Source organism: Lathyrus oleraceus, chromosome 5 (assembly GCF_024323335.1).
Source record: "Lathyrus oleraceus cultivar Zhongwan6 chromosome 5, CAAS_Psat_ZW6_1.0, whole genome shotgun sequence".
NCBI lineage: Eukaryota > Viridiplantae > Streptophyta > Magnoliopsida > Fabales > Fabaceae > Lathyrus > Lathyrus oleraceus.
In genome coordinates, this window is record NC_066583.1 from 566,069,266 (window position 1) to 566,081,823 (window position 12,558).

Sequence of the window (12,558 nt, forward strand, 5' to 3'; positions counted from 1 at the left end):
GCATATTAATATTAATATCAATTGGTCCCATTTCGAATTTTATCTAAAATATACATTGTTTTTAAAAAAATTACGAAACACACATATGTGCCAGACCGATTGACGTCTCCTTTAAAACCTAACACACATACGCCAATTGGATTGACAACATTATGTGCATAAGTCAATCCAATTGACGTCACCTCTTTAACTTAGAAAGCAGACGTCAATTCATCTGACGCCACCTCTTTAAAGTATAGTAGTTTGAAAAATAATCTGAAAAGTGAATTATTTTAATTTTTTTTTAAATAAATTATTTAAATAAAAAATTCTTTAAATAGAGTTTCATAATTAATTATTATCTTTATTTATTTTATTTCGGTTGAATCGTAACTAATCGAGCTTCAAAAAATTTATGACGGTTTTTGCGACTTCTACTAATTGCGATCGGAATTCAGTATGAATTCAGTATTAATGTACTAATACAACGCATGGTACAAACCTTTTTCTTATAGGTACAAATTAGAGGACCATGAGTCAATTTTTAGAAGCATTATTGAGGAAGAAGCCTTAAAAAAAGAGGTCATAAGAAAAGGACAAGGAATGAAGCTTAGTACCAAGAAATGAATGGAAACACTAACTAATTGATGTATAATATGGTACTTGCTTTCATTCTTCCCATTTTGCTTCACTAACTTTTCTAGGAAATGAGAGAAAATTCTTTACTCTTATCTTAAGCAACTGAAGAAAATAAAAGTTGTTTATTCTAAGCAAGTTGGCAAAGTTTGGATTATGGATGAAGTTTGGTTGGATCCTAGCACAGAGTTTGTGAGTGGAATGATTGTAATTAATTTATTCTTCTTTTTAAGCTAAACAACAATTATTTTATCTTCTTTATCTGTGTCACAGATTCCTGCAGATTTGGAATGAAATTAATTTTGGGGTCCAATGTTCTTCACTTAAAACAAAATCATATAGTAGTACTGAAAAATGTAACTATATTCATACAAGTATTTAGTTTAGTCATAGTTCTAATTAATCTTCTTTTAAGAATTTTAATGTGTATTAGATTATTTAAGAGTAAATTAAAATTCAAAACCTTTCATTCGGTTATTAAATCCTTGTCAACCAGTATTTGTTGGCTAAAGTTGTCATGTTTTATAAACTTTTTTATCTACCCTGTCTCTTTTTCAACACTAACTTGTATTTTCTCAATATGGGTATATATACTCAGAGGTTGCAAAAAGCTGTATAAATAAATTACTTCTTATTTTTCTAAGTAAAATATCATTATCTCTAATTTAACAATTTAATTTATAATTTCTAATAAATAGACTTTTTTTTACATAAATAAAAATTTATTAACATATTTTTCATAATTAAGCTTGTTAATGAAATTTTAAAAAGTTAATCAAATTAATAAAGAGTCGAGAGTAGCAATGAAAATAGGTGAGAGAGCAGATTAATAAAGAGTCTGACCTACAATAAAATTTTAAGGTTCGAGTATGTTCTATGACATATTATAAGCTTTTTCTTTGGTGTAACCTAATCTTAAAGCTTATTTAAAACTCTATTTCACCCTAAAGCTTTTCAATAATTATTCTTATATATTTTTTAAATAAACTATTGTACCATTTAAAAAATACAGGTGTGCATGTTCCCCTACAAAGGCAGAAAAATTTAAAGGACTTAGTAGATTTATAATACGGTATGGTGGTTAGGGTTTGCCCATAACGGCGAGATGTGGTGTTTTGAGATAACTTAGAAGACTTACTCACGTGTGGTGAGAGGTTCTGATGGTGATCGACGATGTTTGGTAGCAAGCGTATAATTATAGGTAGTCGTGTGTTAAGACTGTAGTGAATGTTGTGCTCTTTAGGGTGTGTGTAATGTGTATCACTTAGGATCTATCGATTAGGATCTATCCTTCTTCCCTTGAGGGAATATGTATTTATAGAGGTCTCTAGGGCCTAGAGTTTGTGTCACCCTTAGTCGCGTTAACCGCTCCCTTCCTCTTAGGGGAAGTTATTGATCACATATATTTTAGAAGTTAGTGACAACCCCTTCTATCTATTATAACCCTCAATGGATGAGTCTGCTTCCAAATGTCTCCTATTTACTACAAGATGTCAGTCATTAATGTAAATTAATCCTCATGTGTTTGTGCCTACTTTTATTTAATGTAATCAATGATGATCTATTTTTTTGAGACCTTAAACATGTGTCGGAAATGTGTTAAGTTTTTCTAAAGCCCTGAGGGGATTTAGAGAGTCTTTTATTCTTTCAAGTATAAAATACTTCCCTCTTGACATTTGCTTCATTTTACCCTTTCTCTACAAGTTCGTCCAAGTTAATTCCATTTGTCATCTCTTCACTCGCAACCCTCTCTCAGGCACAAATTTCTTCTTTCTTTTTTATTTTTTGTAATGGATTTTGCAAATGTATGCTTAAGATGAGATTTTTATGCTAGATGTAGGGCTTTATGTAAGTATTCCCTTTATGACGATTACGACGGTGATGATGAAGTACTCCCTTACATGACCAAAGTTGTAAAATTGGAAAGTTTTGAAGCACTGAGAAGCAGAATTGAAGTATGTGATCTCACTGAAATATCTAACAAAATTGAATCAACTTCCGGAGATAATATCAGGAAGTGAACTAATTATAGAATAAGAAGAGAATTTAGTCTAGAGGAGGATATCGTTGGAATTTCAATATTAAATCTTATACTGTTTAGAGTTTATTATTTTCATTTGAATTAGTCAAAATAGTTATTTGTATGGCTAAGTCAGCCTAATTTTAGGAAGTAAGTTTGTTTGAGTTATTCAACTCTATTATTATGCAAGTAAGTTATTTTAGGAGTGGATTCTACAATTAAGGTAGTGGTTATATTTAAGCTGTATTACTTGCAATGAATAAAGATTGTCATTTTGCCCCCTATCTTACTTCATTATCAACACATCCAACTTTTACAAAAATTTATATAAATATAAATCACTTTATATTTCAATTTAATTTTTAAACACATAGTATTTTTATCACCGTATATAAACAAAAACACGAATAATCTAATAATCCGATAGTTAATGAATTGCATGGGAGAACGAATCTTACACGTGATGCGAAGAGCTTATTTCAGAAGTTCAAAAATCAAAAGGCAGTAAAAATCTAAACTATGTCCTCACTGACAAACAGTACCAAACACAACACAATCAGATCTACAATCTATTGGAACTCCATTTACCAACATAATAACATCATTATAAATAATCATAATAAAAATAATAACCTTTTTATTTATTTTTTCTACCTCTTTTTAAGTAACCCTTTTACTTTCTCTTTCAAGATTTTTCTCTGTGTTTGTGTGGATCATCACCACCAATCTCTTCTCTTCTTCTTCAAGCAACTCACTTTCATAGCTTGTTAGCTTTGAAGACAATCCATGGCCCCACAAAACTAGTTTTTTTTCTCTCTCCTCACTCACTCTCTTCACTCAAGTTTTCATCTTCAAAAACCACAACTTTAACTCATAATAATATCTCTCACATTCACACCTTCAACCCCTTCAAACTTTCCCAAGGTACAAACTTTTCTCTTTTCCCATGATTTTTTTTCCATTTTAAGTAATGGGTTGTTGTGTTTTCTCATTTTTATTCAGTGGAAGTGAAGTTTCAAGGCTAAAAATGTAATTTTTATGATGTTTTTTTCCCCAAGGTTTGTGGGTGATGAATAAACATATCCTCCTCATAGAGTAAGCAGAAAGAGAAGATAAAAAAATGGTTGGTACTCCAATGAATGGAAGAAGGCTCTCTTTTGGATTTGGAAATGGTGGACATGAGCTTGGTCCTAGTAGTACTCCACCAAGCAATGCTGGTTCTGATTATGGAAGCTTCGTAGATTTCACAAGAGATGATGTTGAGGCTCTTCTTAATGAGAAATCCAAAAGGAAAGACAGATTTAATTACAAGGTTTGTGAGAGTTTGATCTTGTAATCTCGAGCGAATGAGTTCGAATTCAAATTCAAATCGCCTTTTGAAAATAGTTGTTGTTGTGCATTTAGTTTTATTGTGTTTGTTTTGGTTGTTTTAGGTTTGAGATCAAAGGGAATTTAATGTTCTAGTATCATTACTATATGTTAACATCATGATTTGTGTTTTTTTAGGAAAGATGTGAAAATATGATTGATTATATAAAAAGGCTTAAGGTTTGTATTAGATGGTTTCAAGACCTTGAGTTGAGTTACTCATTAGAGCAAGAGAAGTTAAAGAGTTCATTGGAGTTGTCTCAACAAAAATGCATGGAAATAGGTAAAGATTATTCTTGTTATAATTAGTTTTTGCCTTTTTTGTTTTTGGAAAATTCTCACTATTTTTCGGTAGAAATCGGGTATCCTCTGCGTGCAACTGGAGAGACTAATCCTTGAGCCGGAGAGGACCACAATGGGCAGCATAGCTCTCCCTCAAGAGAATTTAGCACCCCTGTGTGCCAAGGGATGCTGGGTTTGAACCCAGGATCTCTGGTTAAGCTGGAAAATTCTCACTATTTGTGTGTACTAATGTTGTTTGATTAATTCATTTAAATTGCAGAGTTGCTGCTAAAAATCAAGGAAGAAGAACTGAATTCAATTATTACAGAAATGAGAAGAAATTGCAGTTCTTTGCAAGAGAAATTAGTGAAGGAAGAAACTGATAAATCGGTAAGAAAGATTTTCAATTTTTATGCGAAATGTCACGTAAATGTTTATTATGCTAAACTTGTCATTTTAATTATCTTTTGAAACATAAGGCTGCGATGGAATCTCTTGCTAAAGAGAGAGAGGCTAGGCTTGACTTTGAAAGGTCGCAAACTACATTATCAGAAGATCTTGGTAGAGCTCAACGAGAGCTTCAAACTGCGAATCAGAAGGTATAATTAGCATAATCTCAATTCAATAAGTCGTCATGTCATGAAATTGTTATTAAAATGTATGTATCGATGAATTTCTGCAGATATCATCACTCAATGACATGTATAAGCGATTACAAGAGTATATAACAAGCTTGCAACAATACAATGGAAAACTTCATTCTGAGCTTTCTTTGGTTGAAGGTGATCTCAAGCGTGTAGAGAAAGAGAAAGCGACCGTAGTGGAAAATCTTACCATGTTGAAGGGCCAGCTTACTTTGTCTATGGTGAATAAACTATGTTTTTTCAGAAAACCGTATATTTATTAGTATGCAAGTTAGAAGTCTTACGGAGTTTGATTGGTTGTTTTCATTAGGCTTCTCAAGAAGAGGCTACAAAACAGAAGGATGCTTTTGCGGGTGAAGTTACATCCCTTCGAAGCGAGCTGCAACAAGTGAGGGACGATCGGGATCGCCAAATATCTCAAGTGCAAATTTTAAGTACTGAAATAGTCAAGTTTAAAGATTCTTCAGAAAAGTCAGGTTCTGAACTGGACAACTTGACCATGAAAACAAAGGAACTGGAGGTTGGTTTTTTATCGGATTTCGTTTCGGTAACATCCTTCCTTGTTCATAATTTGCTTTTGTTTCAGTAACATGAGGCTATGATTTTTCTGTGCAGACAAAATGTACTTTTCAAGATAATCATATAATGGAATTACAAGAGAAGCTAACGATTGCAGAGAACAAACTCGAGGTGACGTGGAATAAATTTAGAAGAAAAAACTGTCTCGTCGAACTTTATGATATAACGGTTTTTCTTCTTCATTCAGGTTTGCGATATATCTGCTATTGAGACAAGAACAGAATTCGAAGGCCAACAAAAACTCGTAAATGAGTTACAAAGGCGATTGGCAGATGCGGAATACAAACTTATAGAAGGCGAGAAGTTGAGAAAAGAATTACATAATACCATTTTGGTAACTCCCTGAGTCAAATTCGTTGATAAAAATTAACATCGAAGTAAAATCAACTCCTTAATAAAATCTAATCTTCATTTTGACAGGAACTGAAAGGAAACATTCGTGTGTTCTGTAGAGTGCGGCCTTTGTTACCCGAGGAAGGTTGTAGCGCAGAAGGAAAGACTATATCATATCCTACCTCAATGGAAGCTTCTGGACGAGGTGTTGAATTGGCACAAAATGGTATATCTTGTGATGATGTTGCTTCGGTCGTAAATTTTTGTTCTTCTGATTGATGTATGCTTGTTTTAGCTTATTCATTTAATTATATTGTTTACTTATTATGTTTCTGTTTTCAGGACAAAAACATTCTTTCACATTCGATAGAGTTTTTGCACCCGATGCGTCACAACAAGAAGTATTTACAGAAATTTCTCAGCTTGTGCAAAGTGCTCTTGATGGTTATAAGGTAATAAGTGCTCTTGGTAAAAACAATTCAACTTTATTTTATATTTTGTTATAGAAATTTCTTATCCATAAGTACTAATGCGATAAACACTTGTGCTATAAGGGCTTATGCATGTTATCAATTTGTATGCATTCAATTTTTGCACCAAAGTTTCTCAAAACTTGAGACATTTTCTTTTTCCAGGTTTGCATTTTCGCGTATGGTCAGACAGGTTCGGGCAAAACCTATACAATGATGGGCAGGCCTGGACATCCCGGTGAAAAGGGCTTGATACCGCGTTCGCTCGAACAAATATTTCAAACTAAACAGTCTCAACAACCACAAGGATGGAAATACGAAATGCAGGTGATAACGAGTTTTGTTTCCTTCTACTTCTTAGTTCATCCATTGTTACAATGTTTACATGTTCTTAAACATGATGTATAGATCTAATAAGGTTTTTCATTCGTAAAAATTTACAGGTGTCAATGTTGGAAATATACAATGAAACGATTCGCGATTTATTGTCTACAACGAACAAGTCCGCATCAGACGCAACTCGAGTAGAAAATGGTACTCCTGGGAAGCAATACACAATCAAACATGATGCCAGTGGAAATACACATGTTACTGATCTTACAGTGGTTGATGTTCAGAGCGTAAAAGAGGTCGCGTATCTTTTAAACCAAGCGGCAAACAGCAGGTTATTACATCATATATGATTCCTTCATAATCTCTATATCGTATTTCTCAATCCGTTTGTGTTATTGCTTTATGAAATCAAGGTTAACAAGTTAACACACTTTGGTTTTGGATGGAAAATTTGACTGTTTTTCTCTTTATTTCTATTTAGATCTGTGGGAAAAACTCAGATGAATGAACAATCTTCAAGAAGTCATTTCGTATTCACTCTTCGAATATACGGTGTAAACGAGGTTCGAATGTTTCTCTTCTAATAATAATCAAAACCATGTTTCTTCTTCCAGCCTCAGTTTCTATCATAGGACTTGTTTGAATTGACATATATTGTGGCATAAACACTCATGAGACTGTTTAGTAGAGATAGCTTATGCATAAACATTCATAAGCTATAAACTATAAGTGCTTAATTAAGTTGTTTGGATCCATTTAATGTCTCCACCGAATTGCAACTTATTATCTCTTTGTTCTTCTAGAGCACCGACCAACAAGTACAAGGTATTCTAAACCTCATCGATCTTGCTGGGAGCGAACGTCTTTCAAGGAGCGGCTCAACGGGAGACCGACTAAAAGAAACTCAAGTGTGTAAAACCATACGATGTTTTCGATTTTCATATAGTTCTACTTCTTTGATTCATAATAACCGAAACTTTCTTTCTCTTGTAATCAGGCAATAAACAAAAGTTTGTCGTCATTAAGCGATGTTATATTTGCCTTGGCCAAGAAGGAAGATCATATTCCATTCAGAAACTCAAAACTTACATACCTACTTCAGGTGATTTTTCTTTCTTATTAGTCTATATAAGCTAAGTTTCTGTTTGGATAAACTGCTTATAGATAAGCTATTTCTATTCTGTTGAACAGCCTTGTCTAGGTGGAGACTCAAAGACATTAATGTTTGTAAACATCTCTCCCGACCAAGCTTCATCCGGAGAGTCGCTATGCTCACTCCGGTTCGCATCAAGAGTAAACGCTTGTGAAATCGGTACGCCTCGTCGCACCACCACCAACGGCCGCCCGGCAGAATCTCGCCTGAGCTATTTCTAATCTTATAACAAATGAAATCATGAATATATTGGTTAACCTATTTGAATAACTTAATTCTAAATTTCTAACATCATACATATATAGCTTGTATAGTGAAGAAGTTACTAAGTACTATGCATTTAGTTAAAGACATTCTATTCTCATGTTCTTTTAGTTCCACTTGCAATTCTGCTTATTGTTGTATAATCATAATTTTATTCTACCTACCCTACATTATATTTATCAGTAAACTACTAGACTTATTTCGCATAATTGCTTTCGAGGAATCAAGCAGAGATGGTTTACACTCCTTTCCATAATTTTAGAAAATAAATGGGAATACATTGAAGGATTACCTGCCATACAAATGTTGACAGATTAACATGTAACATAGCTAAGCATGGTGGTGATAAGTCTTAGTTTAAGTTTGAGTTTTGTACATTAAGCAACATTAATACATTATTTAATATGCCAACTAATTAGGTCATACCTTATGGTAAAGTATCAATTATGTAAAGGACTGAATTTAATGGACTAAATTTTGTGATATAAAGGAAACTCATACATTTGACAATTTGTTGAAATTCATCTATGCACAACATTTATCTATCTACAAGGTAAAGGTCTTTATCCGAATCAACAATGAAAAATCAAAAATGAAAAAAAAGTTTTATAATTAAAGCAAAAATAATACAACATAATTAAAATGATGTCAAATTGTTTTATACATTATAGTCATCTTGTCCATGACATCTTTGAGCATAACTTCAGTTTCCTTATAACATGCTTGTGTTTCTGCTAGATTCTTGTTCCTTGAAGCTTCTTCAAGCTGTAATCATAGGATTATAAATTCAATTCATGTACAGAGACATCAATATAAAACAATTCTATGTTATGGAGGGTAAAGTTGAGCATACCTTTTCAAAATTATCAAACAATTTGTTAGCCATGTCGGTTAGTTGTTGCTTCTCATCGACCGGAACAGCAGAGATAACCTTGTCAAAGTCAAAGTAGATGAAAGTAGACTTGATTCTTAGGTACCTCCTAACATAGTTGAGTGTGTCTTGTGCAATCAAATCCGCCATTGCAAGAAGATCAAACGAAGATTTCTTAATCCTAAAAACACTTCCTTTCACTCCAATGTTCGCCATGAAGAGTTTCTTCTTAATAAATGAACGCGTCCCCGTTTTCTCATTCGTAATATCTAACCAAATCATCAACATTTTCATCAAACAAAACAACATAGTAAAAAAGACAGCAGAAAAACCACTTATAATTGTCCTATGACAAGTGAAACATAAACATTAGTACTAGAAAGTAAGCTTACTATTAGTGACAGTTGGTTCTGGAATAGGACCATCAATCCAGAATCCGTTATCCTTAGCTAGTGAAATCTTCTCATTGAATTGCCATGTAAGGACTAGAGAAACAAAGCTTATTGCAGCTGTTCTTCTTGTACTGTGAATTGAATCACATTCTGTTAGTTTCTCTGTTTTGCTTCCAAGAAATCCAACAACTACTTGTCCTTTTCTAAGGGTTTTTTGTGCATTTGGAAGAAGACATGTAATTGGAGTTAAGATTTTGGAGACTCCATGCAAGTTTGTTAGAGGAGCCATGTTGGTGAAGGAAGTTAAATGAGTTTGATTTTTAGAAATAAATATGTGGAAATAGTTGTGTTATATCCATTTGGGAAGTGCTAGTGCTATGGTGTCCACTGAGTGGCACTAGAAAGGATATCATTGTGAAGGATGGTTTTGTAATTTTGATTTTGAAGTTTATGGGCTTAATTTACATAGTGGCCTTAGATTATCTATTTTGGGCCTTTTTAACATATGTGTGGCAAGTGAACATCATATTTCACGACAAAGAAACAGCAAATCGTTCTTTTTCCACCCTTATACGTGGTTTTCAACCACCGTGAAAAGTCATAATTGTCTATAGCGTTCGAAGATTTATCTTTGGACGTATATTTTTTAAGTCATTCTTCAGATCAAATTGAAGAGACACCTTATTATGACAAAATTTAATTTGGAGATGCATCTCCGTATTCGTAAAAGGTACGTGTGAAGATGCATATCTGTAAATACCATTTATTAAAAAATTAGTGGGTGATCCGAAGATGCATCTCCAAACGCTTTTGTTTTATATCCTGCGCTGGACTCCTTCCCTCTTCCTCCTTTTTAAAAAAGTTCTCAAAAGAAATCATTTGAGCTCTGCAACATTCAAGCTTCTCATCCATTCATTCAAGCTTCTCATCCATTCATTCAAGCTTCTACCATTGGAGCTCTTTCTCCTCCTTTTCAGCATCTCAAACATTCAAGCTTCTACTTCTCATCAATTTGATTTGGTAATTTTTTTAAAATGTTATCTCTTTTAATATTTTGATTTGTAGTTAGTTGTTTAAGCTACATTAGTTGTTTTAGATATATTAGATAATAGTGTAAACGATATTGGTAGCCTACAAGAACATGCATTAACTTATTTTTGGAGGTTTAGGGCAGTAATGACGTTCCTGTCATGACTGAGAATTGCAGGTTTGTCTGGAGATCCATCTCTGGATTTTCCTAGTGCTATTTTCGGAGATACATCTCTGGATTTGACTCAAGCTAAAATTTGATTGATTTTGTGGATTTTCCTGACATGTTGATTTTCTCTGTTGTCGCGGTGCGAAAAATGACCACAAGCGCTCGCACGTTCGAGATGATAACAAAGTCGCCACCGAATTTTATTGATTCCAAAAGGAAATAGAAAGTATCAATAAAACTCTTTAAAAAAAGAAAATGGACGTCACAACCAAATTCGAGTTCAGGAGTCAATTATGCGAGGGGAAGGTATTAGTACCCCTTGCATCCGTTGTACTTAATAAGAACCATTTAGTTTGCTTTGTGATTGGAATGTTAACTTTCATTACTTGCTTTATTCTATTTGCTTTATTCTCGTTCCTACGTATCCCCAGGTGCGATGGAGAACTCAAAGCTACGTAGTTATGTGTGGAAAATGTTTGTTTGTTGGTTGATTTTAGCGAAATCTATTTAGTCATAATTGAACGGAAAACATTGTTTACTACCCAAAATAGTGGAGGAAGGGGACATTTGCATCACATCAAAATAGATAGACACATATAAGGATGAAGAGTTGTTTTGCATCATCTTGAGACAAAACATCTTTCGTTTATGAAACGGGTTTGAGATCGTGCTAAGGCGAAAAAGAGTTTGATTGGTTGAGATTGTTTTTAGACGGACGACGAATAATCAATCAATGAAGTGTGCGCCAACTATTTGATTATTCGAGGAGCAGGAAAGTGTAAACCCCCTGCTCCCTTTTCGTCTAAGTTATTTGAGAAAATTATTAACGAAAGATGAATACTCGAGCAATATGGCATACGCCAACCATTCGATTATTCGAGGAGCAGGTAAGTGTAAACCCCACATTCCCTTTTCAACCAAGTCTGATTAAAATGTTTTAATCAGATGACGAAAGCTCGAGCAATATGGCGTACTCCAACCATTCGATCATTCGAGGAGCAGGAAGGTGTAAACCCTCGTTCCCTTTTCAACTGGACTTGATTAAGAAAAATATTTTAAACGCTTTGAGTAAGAGGAAAAGAAACTTGATGTTGATCGAGTGTTTATTTACATTAGTTTGAAAATGATTTGTGAAATGGTTTTAAACTTAATTAAAAATATTTTAAAATGTTAGTGAAATGTTTTCGTGATGAAGTGGTGAAAAAAATGAAAGGCGTGGATTGTAACACAATCTCGAATTGCATCACAAGGGTGCGCGTGATGACACAAACTCTAACGCAATGACATAACATAACACTGCAAACCATTTGAATTGCAATATTGCATATAAACAAACGCAACAGAAAGACAAGGTAAACAAGGTGCATACAATATAATTACACAAACAGACATTCACCACAATCGAACCAAAAGGTAAACAAGCATGAAGCGTGCACGTACCAAAATATCATAACGCGAGGATGCGAATTGAGTTTCACGTGATGCAATAACGTGCGATGAAAAGCTGCTAAATGCAGAATTTAAATTCAATTTAAATGTAACAAAATTGAAAAGTTGTATGTCACCACAAGTCGAATCAAAAGTTCCTAGCGTGAAACACTGTCGTCACAAATGAATTAAACACAACGAAATAAATCATAACGAAAGCAAACGTCATATGTCGAATCGCAAAGTAGCGAAAAACAAATGCGAATTGACGTTATGCCGAACTACTAAAAGCGCAAATGAGTTTGAACTAAACGCGAAGACAATATAATTGAAGATTTCACGTGTAAATACAAGGAAACCAGCCAGCAAACTTCTAATGCAAGATGCGATCATTACAATCAAAACGAAAAACACAATAATGCAATGTTGATAAACAAAACTAAACCGAATTCGTATGATATTCTCGGATCCGATTTTGGTACAATAATTAACAGCAAAATAGTGGCTCATATATCGAATATTTACATCTATATGTCGAAAGAAAATCTAACAGTGTTACGACATACAAACCATGTTGAACCTGCGGATTGAATCAGCTCTTATTCCAG

General features: G+C 33.7%; 2 protein-coding genes across 2 annotated transcripts; one reads left to right on the plus strand and one right to left on the minus strand.

The window, feature by feature from the left end:
• Positions 1-3,129: 3,129 nt before the first annotated feature.
• Positions 3,130-8,224, plus strand: LOC127086483 (kinesin-like protein KIN-14N). Its single transcript, XM_051027257.1, has 17 exons — positions 3,130-3,559; positions 3,694-3,947; positions 4,142-4,286; positions 4,566-4,675; positions 4,765-4,884; positions 4,968-5,150; positions 5,240-5,449; positions 5,545-5,619; positions 5,696-5,842; positions 5,929-6,067; positions 6,184-6,293; positions 6,477-6,638; positions 6,755-6,975; positions 7,126-7,207; positions 7,448-7,552; positions 7,642-7,746; positions 7,836-8,224. Exons 2-17 carry the CDS (start codon positions 3,756-3,758, stop codon positions 8,016-8,018), a joined length of 2,289 nt encoding a protein of 762 aa, XP_050883214.1. The 5' UTR covers positions 3,130-3,559; positions 3,694-3,755; the 3' UTR covers positions 8,019-8,224.
• A 298-nt stretch (positions 8,225-8,522) lies between these two features.
• Positions 8,523-9,700, minus strand: LOC127086484 (photosynthetic NDH subunit of lumenal location 3, chloroplastic). The gene is made up of 3 exons (XM_051027258.1): positions 9,325-9,700; positions 8,915-9,201; positions 8,523-8,826 (listed from the first exon to the last, which is right to left on the minus strand). The coding sequence occupies exons 1-3, from the start codon at positions 9,611-9,613 to the stop codon at positions 8,710-8,712; spliced, it is 693 nt and encodes a 230-aa protein (XP_050883215.1). The 5' UTR covers positions 9,614-9,700; the 3' UTR covers positions 8,523-8,709.
• Between the last annotated feature and the right edge of the window lie 2,858 nt (positions 9,701-12,558).

Excerpts from the sequence above, each read along its gene's own strand:
- LOC127086484 (XM_051027258.1), bottom strand. The coding sequence starts at position 9,613 with ATGGCTCCTCTAACAAACTTGCATGGAGTCTCCAAAATCTTAACTCCA. Across the intron at positions 9,202-9,324 it reads AGAACCAACTGTCACTAATA|ATATTACGAATGAGAAAACG; the intron begins GTAAGCTTACTT and ends TGATTTGGTTAG. Across the intron at positions 8,827-8,914 it reads TGTTTGATAATTTTGAAAAG|CTTGAAGAAGCTTCAAGGAA; the intron begins GTATGCTCAACT and ends CTATGATTACAG.
- LOC127086483 (XM_051027257.1), top strand. The coding sequence starts at position 3,756 with ATGGTTGGTACTCCAATGAATGGAAGAAGGCTCTCTTTTGGATTTGGA. Across the intron at positions 4,885-4,967 it reads TTCAAACTGCGAATCAGAAG|ATATCATCACTCAATGACAT; the intron begins GTATAATTAGCA and ends GAATTTCTGCAG. Across the intron at positions 5,450-5,544 it reads TGAAAACAAAGGAACTGGAG|ACAAAATGTACTTTTCAAGA; the intron begins GTTGGTTTTTTA and ends TTTTCTGTGCAG.